At 46.4% G+C, this 10,250-nt stretch overlaps 1 protein-coding gene across 4 annotated transcripts in view; it reads left to right on the top strand.

Moving 5' to 3' along the window:
- Positions 1-1,365: 1,365 nt before the first annotated feature.
- The window catches only part of GAA (alpha glucosidase), a 30,627-nt gene continuing 21,742 nt past the window's right edge, over positions 1,366-10,250 (top strand). For 2 of the 4 annotated variants that reach the window (XR_014788235.1, XM_084837727.1), the window contains exons 1-5: positions 2,110-2,886; positions 4,073-4,218; positions 5,049-5,214; positions 6,445-6,541; positions 8,244-8,363. Coding sequence is in view for 3 of the 4 variants with exons in the window: in XM_084837727.1 (XP_084693853.1) it covers positions 2,209-2,886; positions 4,073-4,218; positions 5,049-5,214; positions 6,445-6,541; positions 8,244-8,363 (1,207 nt within the window). In the remaining variant the exon portion in view is untranslated. Of the gene's footprint in view, positions 1,460-1,902; positions 2,887-4,072; positions 4,219-5,048; positions 5,215-6,444; positions 6,542-8,243; positions 8,364-10,250 lie in introns of those variants that run through there. The other 2 variants (XM_084837729.1, XM_084837728.1) reach the window with 2 other exon arrangements.

Here is a 10,250-nt window from a genome sequence, read left to right as displayed (position 1 = left end):
AATATTAGTAAATAAGTTTAACTGCAAAGTTCTGCAAAACTTTGGACTCAATGGTCTTATAGGCCCCTTCCAACCCTACAATTCTATGACTATTCTATGAAAAGCTTCCCCCCCCAAATTAGAATGCACAATACGTGCTGTTTTGCTGTTTAGTTCACGATTACTTCTGAGCAGTTTGCATGGATAGCCCATTTTAACAAAGTATTTTCATATGTAGATCACCCATGCAAATCATCCCAAAACATAGTATTTGAACATTATGCTTTATATTTGGAACTGATGCAAAATGACACTAGACCAATGAACTCCACTGTTCTAAGAAAGTTTTCCTGTGTGTTTTGTACCTAGCAATCCATTCCTGAGTACAAAAATGTGCTGTATGAAACTGCCTTCTTATTTAGACAGAATTGTGCAAGAAGTTCTGAGAACACGCCTTCATCCAATAATTTAGAAGAAAACCAGCAGTAAGAAGCACACATATAAAGAGAAAGGGACAAGTGCAGCACAACTAGAAAATGTAGCTAAGATTCTCATGCTTTTATGGTTGGAATCCCAAGATTTGCCCAACAGCAGGAAGTTTTATACATCTCTTTAATAAGTAACGAGGAAGAGGCTAGGACAACTATCCTATAGCCCAGCCTTTACCAACTGTCCTGCATTATTACAACTGTTCCAAAAGCACATCACCCAGCTACAAGAGCCACCAATGTTCAGGAATGGCCTAGAGAGTTTTATGTGGTTTTGTTGTTGTTAGGGCGGCTGTGTGTGTGTTGGGGGAAGGAGATAGTTGATTTATTTCATAGAATATAGGAATCCCATATTTGAGAGCCAATGTGGTGCAGTGGTTAGAGAGCTGGACTTGGGAGATCCAGGTTCTAGTCCCCACTCAGCCATGAAGCTCACTGGGTGACTTTGGGCCAGTCACAGTTTCTCAGCCTAACCGACTTCACAGGGCTATTGAGGATGAAATGGAGTCCAGGAGTACTATGTAAGCCACCTTGGGCTCCTCGCAACAGGAAAAAAGGTGGGATATAAATGTAATAAATAAATATTTTCTGTGGGAAAGGCAGGAACACCACATTAAATTTTGAGAACTGGGGAGCCTTTTCCATGGGCACTGTATGGGAGTAGTGCTTCAAAGAGCCTTGAGGTCCCATAAAACCTAAAATAATGCTATCATTTAAGCAGTGAGGACGATGCCATCAGATTAATATTATGAGAGCCATGTATATGTAACTCTTGATAGAGGACCGGATGCGACAAGCCATCCAGCTGAAACTTGCTCAATCCAGCCTGCATTTATATGGTCGGTGGACGCAGCTTTGGGATAGAGGCGGGGGGGGGGGGGAGAGGAAGGGAAAGGAAAGGAAAGTCATGTGACCACTGGTCACATGATAGTTGAGAACTCCCCAAACTTGCCTGGCAACAACACCTGCTTGAGGGAGCCTTTGAGCTGAGGGTGAGTGTGCAAAGTTTCCATATAGGACAGGGCATCTTTGGATGGGTTTTGCTGGCACGGAGAGGCTTTCACTTAGAGCAGCCTTCCCCAACCTGGTGCTCTCCAGACGTGTTGACTACAGCTCCCAGCGTCCCCTCAGCTGTGTTGGCTGAGGGATGCTGGGAGTTGTTGTCCAACATGTCGGGCACACCAGGTTGGGGAAGCCTCCCTTAGAAGCTTACCCTCGGGACAGGCAAGGGGGGGTAGGGTTGGCTCGTTACAAGTTGGAGGGATGCAGGATTATTTACCTTTAACAGCTCCATGACAGGGAAAGTGTCCCCTTTCTGCCGTAGAGCTCTTCAAAGCCCAGGAGCCGAGACATGAGACCAATAACACAGCCCCAAGGTTTGGAGCTGTGATTGGCCCCTGCTGGGGGCCACGCTTCCCCTCTTCAGAGCAGAGGCGGGTGGAGAAAGAAGGATGCGGAGTGCCAGGCTAGAGTGGACGACTGCTCCATTTTAATCCAAATCAGCCCTTGAGAATCCCAGAAAGGGGTGCCTAGGGGCTTGTGAGGAGAGTCAATGATAAGAAGTATTAAACTGATAGGAAACAGCATTAGGCACAGAGGATGGGGGAATGAATTCTGGGTATACTATCAGACAGGACTCCTATGATGGGTCCTCCGTTCAGAAAAATAATCATTCCTGAGCAGCAGTGTGGGGCAGTGGAGAACGGGGATAGCCTCGTCTTAGCAATACATCCCTTGGGCAATGCACACTCATGGAAGTCTTCTGTACAGTATGGGTCCACCTCTGCATTTCCCCTGCAGCTGGGTGCATTGGCGAGCCCTCTGCCTGCTGCGGAGGAGTGCACACCTGTCAGTCTACCTCATGGCTGCAGTGGCAGTGACTGAGAAGATGGAGCGGAAGGGACTCTGCCCGTTTCTGTGGGTTTCTGTTACCGCTGCTGTGACTACTGTGTTCAGTGTCTCTGGGGTCTGTGAAGCAGCTGTGGCTGCCGTGAGGCCTGTAGCTACTTCAGAAGTAGAGAGTGCTTGCTGGGGTGAGCGCACATGCAGAGAAGCAGAGATACAACGGAGACCTGTGGAGCAGCCCGAATCCTTCAGAGGCGCCACCTTGCAGCCTATGTCATGTGATATCTCTCTGGACAGCCGCTTTGACTGTGCCCCAGAAAAGCTGCTCTCTCAGGAAGAATGTCACGCTCGGGGCTGCTGCTATGTCCCGGTCTTCTCCAAGGGCCCTGCCCTGTGGCAGCCGTGGTGCTTCTTCCCTCCTGGCTATCCTAGTTACAAGATGGTGAACCTGACGACTACAGGCATGGGCTATGCTGCCCGCTTGACCCGTGATGTGCCCACTTTCATCCCAGATAACATAATGAGCATGCAGCTGGATGTGATCTTCGAGACGGAGGGCAGGCTTCATTTCACAGTGAGTAAGAACTGTGTCTGGAAAGGGGCCTGAGACAGTCTGCCATTACAGTGACATGGGAGATTCCCTGTAGAGCAGGGGTGGGCAATTTGTGTCCTCCAGATGTTTTGGCGTGCAGCTCCTATCATCCCTCACCATTGGCTATGCTGGTTAAGCCTGATGGGAGTTGTACGCCCAAACATCTGGAGGGCCACAAGTTGCACACCCCTGCTGTAGAAAGCCTAGCTCAATCTTCTACGATGTGGTGCCCTCCAGATGTTTTGGACTGCAATTCCCATCAGCTCCAGCCAGCATAGACAATAATTGGGGATTGTGGGAGTTGTAGTCCAAAGCATCTGGAGTGGGCCATATCCAGTAAGCCTGGCCTAGCTTAAATAATTTTCACACTGAATAGAGATTGCTCCTAGGTCAAGCTCTGCAATTCTTTACTCAGCATTCTTTTCTTTTTTTAAAGTTTCTTTAAAGAAAAATAGAAGAGGAGGATGCTCATGTACTCTGCCTTGGGCTCCTTGGACTAAAGGCAGGATATGAACATAGCAATAAACAAACAAACAAATGCTGCTGAAACCTCAGAAGCCAAAGAGATGACTAAATCAAATTTCTGGTCATTGGGGCAATGCTGCCATTCCCCATAACTAACAAAACCAAGCTAAATTATGCAAACAGTAAACACTGCAGAATAAAAGGTGCAAATATCCTAAATGTGCATATTGTTTGCAGGTCAGCTTTTCTAGGCACAAAAATTAAGAGCGCAATCCTATGCATGCCTACTCAGAATTAAGCACCGTTGAGTTCAATGGGATTTATTCCCAGGTATGTGCATATAGGACTGCAGTCTTAATCTTGGTTTGCATCAGTTACTTACAGCCCTGCTCATAGGTTGCTGCTTTATAAACAGCCATTAGGATATAAGAAGCAATATGTTGTACCAAGTCCTGCATTTCACTAATGTCCACACAAAAGCATTAGTTCCTTTGGCCCAGACAGCTTGAGCCCTGGCTACGATGTGAACCCAAAGTTCATAAATGATCTCCTTTTTCTATTTCTCTTGAGTAGTTTTGCTATAGATGCTGAGTCCCTGGCTCAAATTCTCTGATCTGCAGCCTCTCTTTCTGAACCATGAAGCTCTTCTCCCATAGGGTTAATTCAACCCTGTAATACTGCTTCTATGGCCTTTCCCCCACAGTTCAAAGATCCAGCTCAAAAGCGTTATGAGGTTCCTTTAGAAACTCCCAAAATGCACAACCAAGCATCCTCAACGCTCTACTCTGTGCAGTTCTCTGCTGATCCCTTTGGCCTCATTATTCTTCGGAAATCCAGTGGGCAGGTTCTGTAAGTAGCTCCTGATTTTCTACATGCAAATATTTTCCCTCTGTGTATTCATCTTCCAAGAGCGTTGAGGATGCTGTGTGAAGATAACAGAGAGAGGAATAAGAGTGTCTGGGGATGAAGACAATTGTCCCATGACACTTGTGTTTCTAGTTAATATATATTCTGGCTGTCAAAGGGCCCTTTTACATGTTGCATACAGCAATTCAAGGTATGCACCCAAGCATTTACCTGCCAAGGTGCTGCAGGCAGTACTGGCTCTCTGATAAGTGTATCTGCATGATACGCATGTTTGCAAACATGCATTTGTGTCATTTGCACACTTAACATTGGGGGTGGGGGTGATGTACATAAACATAATATGAGAAGCAGCCTCTAGTGGTCAAGGCTCTAGCCTGCAATTCTGAGGACCCAAGTTCCATTCCATATTTTGCTATCTGCAGTATTTATAATAAAATTCTTTTGGCCTTCTTCTTTCCTGATGAGAAAGGGCTTGATGGTACTTTCCTACATCCAAGGTGAATAGTTATATTATTCAGAGGTGTAAGACAGTAGTAGGAACTAAAGTGAAATAGATCTCTCTATTCAGGGGCTTCTTTTTGTTTGGACTTTAAGGTGAATCCAGACAACCAAGAACCTCTTGAGGGCAGCTGACATACCCTCAAGGCCACATGGCCAAGCCATGCGGTCAACAAATCTATTGAAGGGGGGGTGTATGTGTATGTGTGTGTAGACTTTGAGAGTCATCAGTGGAACAAGGCAAGATAAAGGATACCAAAAGGAAGGATGAATTCCAAGCAGCCTGCTGGAATTGTCCACATTCTCCCCAACAGGATCAACACCACAGTGGCTCCCCTTTTCTACGCAGACCAGTTCCTGCAGATCTCCACCTCCCTGCCATCACGTTTCATCTCCGGATTGGGTGAGCACTTGACCTCACTCACCCTTGACGTCAATTGGACCAAAGTTACCCTGTGGAATCGGGACATACCGCCTGTGGTACGTCATGGAGAAGGGCAGTATGGTGTTCATCTGGAAGGGCTGGGACCCTACATCAGGGGTAGGGAGCCTGGTGCCCTCCAGATAGTTTGGACTACAACTCCCATCAGCACCAGTCAGCATGACCAATGGACAGGGATTATGGGAGGTATCATCCAAACTATCTGGAGGGCACTGGGTTGCATACCCCTGCTCCAAGTATTTTAATAAGGATGCAGTCATCATCAGTTGTTAAATCAATCTTTGATGAAGTCCAAACTCTCATTAAATAAATACATCCAGATTTCAAAGGAACTATTTCAGTGTTTGTTGCAATGTGACCTGGCTGTTGCTATTCCATAAAATCCCTACCTGCCTATCCACCTACCCAAATCAGTGTTTCACAGTGCAATCCTTCCATATCCATTTGGAAGTAAATTCCCTGAGTTCTCTTCAGGCATATCCTCTATAGTAATAGCGAACATAATCTCTGGGTTCCAGTCCTTCCACCATCCACACACAAGAGGGAAGGTTTGGTAAGATTTGCAGAACTACAAAAATATTAAAGAACCTCCTCACAAAAAAAAAAACAGCCCAGTGAGGACTGAGCATTGTCAGTGGTCACACATGGCTCAGTTTGTGTTGGAGTGGGGAGAACAGAAAACTGGAGGAGGTGAATGAAATGGAATGGAGTATTCTGGCTGGTTGTCTGGAACCCTGAACAGGAGTGCTCCACACCGCAACAATTTGTTGCAGGTCCCATTTATCCACTCTACTACTGAACCAGTTTAAACCTGTAATTTCCCTCTTCCCAGAGAACCAAGGGATGTATAATCCTTTGTAAGGGGCTCGGGATCTCTGACAGACAATTCTCAGCACTTTGCCTTATTACAATACCCAGGGTTCCTTGGCAGAAACCATGGCAATTAAACTGGTATAAATTAAATATAAATTTGTAGTGTTTACAGGCCCTCTGTGTCTGGAAGTCTGGGGAATGGCCATAGTCAAATACTTTGCTAGATTTAGCTGCCAGATGAACCTTTTCGGTCCTCATTGACTTATGATGGCACTTGACTGAGAATTGGCCCTGTGCTAGAAGGATCATTTTCTTGACCTAGTCTGGGAATGAGGTTCTGAAATGCTCAGCTAATGTACAAAGCGTGGATCCACTGTTCTAGTGTTCCTATCAACTAATCCTAGTTTAGTTGTGTAGTGTGATGTTAACCCTGTGCACTATTTCTGTATGTTTAGCCCTCTGTCAATTTGTATGGCTCACACCCCTTCTATCTGGCATTGGAAGAAGGTGGCTTGGCCCATGGAGTCTTTTTGCTGAACAGCAATGCGATGGGTAGGTATCTCATTAGAGTGTGCTCTTATATGATAAGCTAGTTTGTATGTGATAGGTCCCCAAGTTTTTTGGGTCAGTGTGCACATTTGGAATTTTGTGAGAGTTGTAAGCACTCTCACAAAATGACTGCCATGGGGGCAGCTTGTCCATTCATAAAATGATTGCCTTGGTGGATATGGCTGGTCATAGACCATGCAATTCCCAGAAGCCAAACTGGTGGGACTAAAAGCAAAGTAACTTGGCCAAGAACCTAAGCACAAGGCAAAGGTGGAGACTGAGCTCCAAAACACAAAGCCACTCTTTTGAACCCAAATAAAGTTGGCATTGGAGGGCAGCACTTTGCTTTGCAGTAAACCAGCCTCCCAGTTAAAAAAAAAATCAAGAAAATATTAAGAAATAAAATAAAAATCAGGAGGGGCAGGGAGCCTTGTGGCACCACTTTGGAGACCCCAAATGCTCTATCACTAGATCATGCAGTAGAATTTACACCCACATTCATACATCCCCATCACTCACACCCAGCCTGGGCAGCAGAGAGTGGGGGAGATTGTAATCTCCCCACAACCATGCTGCTCAGCTCCATGGACCTGCCGCCTCAAGGCACCCCCAGTGCCTTGAGGTGGTTACTCCCCACTAAGCCGGCTTTGCTCAGCACTCATCTTTCCTGACAGGAAAGGCAAGAGGCAAGCAAAGCTGACTGACAGCCACTGCTTCAGGGGGCTGGGAGTGCCCTGAAGTGGTGGTACAGGTGGGAGCCAGCTTCGCTTGGCCCTCATTTTTTCTGAGAGGAAAGCTAAGGGGCAAGTTGAGGCTTGGGAACCTCCACTTCAAAACGGCTCCCAAAGGAGCTGGCTCCCCTCTCCCTTCCCGGAGAGGATGGGCCTTTGGGGAGTCAGAGGGACCTCAGCGGAGGTCTTAGTGGGCCAAATGGGGAGGCTGAATTTGCCCTGTAGGCCAGAGGTTCCCCAGCCTTCCATTAAGTTGTGGCTAGTCTAGCAGCCCAAGCGCTACATCATGGCTATTAGATGCAGACAAAGGCCGTTTCCACCAAAGTGGACCTAAACTCTCTCCCATTAAAAAAGGGTGTTCTCAGAATATATGATGCAAGTTTATATCTGTATTTACTTAGGTTATTTAATATTCATTTATTTAAAATCATTTGCTTTTTTATTGCCTTGAAAGGTTTCAAAACGCTGCACAGTTATATATATTTAATATGCATTTTAAATGCATGCTATAATAGGAGTGGTGAGATGCTTTGGGGCTCTTATGGTTGTGGTGATTTAGTTCCTTATCTAACAGTGCAATCCTATGCATGTTTACTCAGAAGTAAGACTGATTGTATTCAGTGGAACTTACTGTTAAGTGTGTTTAAGATTGCAGCCTAACAGATACAGCTTATGCTTTTTTTCTTCCAATATTTTTTTCCCTCAAGATTTAGGAATGTGTTGAGTGTAACAATCCAGAATATTGTGCATTTCTTCCTGCCTAATATAGTGAGTGGGCAACAGCTAGCTGATATTGTTGGCATAATTATAGGAAAAAGTGACCGTCAGACAAGGAGTGAGGATGGTGAAACATGATTGTTGCACGTGGGTCGTGAAGGTAAAATCCTGCTACTGTATCTGGGCTCCAAATCAGGATGTACATTTGACCTGTCACATCCTTCTAACACCACCATTTCCGTGACGCTCAATTCTAGATGTGATACTTCAGCCCAGTCCAGCCCTAACATGGAGAACAACTGGAGGTATTCTGGACTTCTATATCTTCCTGGGCCCAGACCCAAAGAGTGTGGTGCGCCAGTATATGGACGTCATTGGTAAGCACTTGTGTTTTTACTTATGAGAAGGTAGCTCAGGATTGATGAAGGGCCTTCTTGGTTATCTACTGTGGGCCCAATGAACCTCTCTGGACAACTGCCAGCTGTGTCCATAGTGCAGCAGGGCCAGCACCGTGCCCAGTGCTGTGCTGGCAAGAAGTCCTGCTGCCCACACCTCTTCTTTCTCTAGATAGCTACTTTGGCATAATTTATGCTTCAGTGCACTGCTGGTGCTAGAAAGTGATCCAAATGGACAAGCCCTCAGTGATAGGAGAAGCAAGGGGCTTCCCACCACACATTCCTGTTTCATAGGAAGCTGCCTTACACTGACCTGGTGTGCACAATCAAAACAAGCCGCCATGGCTTGTTCAAACTGGTGGTGCATGCTGGGCGCCATTAGCCTAATTACCCAGGCAGTCTGAAACCATGCAGTCCAGTTTGTTTGAGGGGGAAGGAACCCTCAAATAGCCCATAGCTTGTTGGTGGGTTATTTGAGGGTTGTTTCCCTCTCAAACAAGCCGTGCCGCCTGGGGGTGGATGACACAAGAAGCCGTGCCCAGGCGGGTAATTAGGCTAAGCATGCCCAGCACATGCTGGCACATGTTGCCGATTTAAACAAGCCACCATGGCTTATTTAAGCCATGGAGGCTTGTTTGATTGTGCAGTCTGGCCTGCTGATTCAGACCCTTGGTCCATCTAGCCTCGTATTGTAGACACTACTCTCCGGGGTTTCAGGCAGGGTTTTTTCCAGCCGTACTTGGAGATACTGAGATCGAAACTGACCTTCTGCATGCAAAGCAGGTGCTTTGTCACAGAGCCACGGCCCCTCCCTCAGGCCCTGCCAAGTCCTGCAATTCTTAAGGCTGCCTCAGAGACCCACACTGGATGCTGCCTCGCCTGTCTCCTAAGTTCATAATTGTGGAGTAGCAAGGGATGAAAGATAAATTTTTCATCACTGAACTCTAGGGTGGCCTGAAAGGCTTCAAACTATCTTAATGAAAACTGTATTTTTCAAGTGCTTAATGAATGTGAACAATGATTGCTTTTCATTTAGGCTGAGGGGCGCTCCATGTATTGTGTGTTTCCCACATAGAAGTGCTTCAGTGTTGGGAAAGGCATGAAACTGGTACGCTTTTCATGAATGGGACCTTGGGCCAGGGCCAGGTTTGAGAGAGCCATGGGCACAAGTGCCCCCTAGAGGTCCCCCACCTCATCCATCGTTGAGCCCTGTCAGGCTTACCTGGCAGTGGCAGGCAGCACTGCACCCAGTACTGCTTGGTGGCTGTATCTTGCCACCATTTTACTTTTCCACACAGCTTCCAACATAGTAGCCCTGGGCATTGTGAGAAATTAAAAAGGTGGCTAGGTGCAGCCGCCCAATGCTGTCTGCAGTGTTCACTCGGTGTTTTTACTAAGTGGGGTTCGAGATCATCCATCAGTGGTAGGCCCTGCTGGGGTCCCAGCAGATGCCTGAGGGGTGCCAGGTGCCGATGCTCATCCTGCTGCAGTCATATGATGATCTGCACATGGGTTTCACATTTTACCCGACATGGATGTACTTGGTTTATTAAAACAAATTTTAAAAAATAACCTATGAAGCAGCCCTGAACCACACTCCCTAAAATAGGCAGCTCTCCTACCCTGATATTCCATGTTTTGGAGAACTTTGTGGGCCACACTTCTATTTTTATTTCTTACAATGCATTCACCATGACCAGCAGAATTGGTCTAAGAATGTGCGGGGGGGGGGGAGGCTGCCTTCTTGACCCTCCCTTCTCCTCAGCTGCAGCCCAAAAGAGGCAATCTTTGATAGCTTCGTATCTGTCTGTCTAGATAGAGATATAGAGAAAGATATTAAGGGACACATTTAAGTTAGTTTTTACCAAT

The sequence above is a fragment of the Heloderma suspectum genome, chromosome 2 (assembly GCF_057233095.1).
Source record: "Heloderma suspectum isolate Gila_16-S chromosome 2, 16-S_ref, whole genome shotgun sequence".
NCBI classification, from domain to species: Eukaryota; Metazoa; Chordata; class Lepidosauria; order Squamata; family Helodermatidae; genus Heloderma; species Heloderma suspectum.
This window is presented reverse-complemented; position numbering and strand designations above follow the sequence as displayed.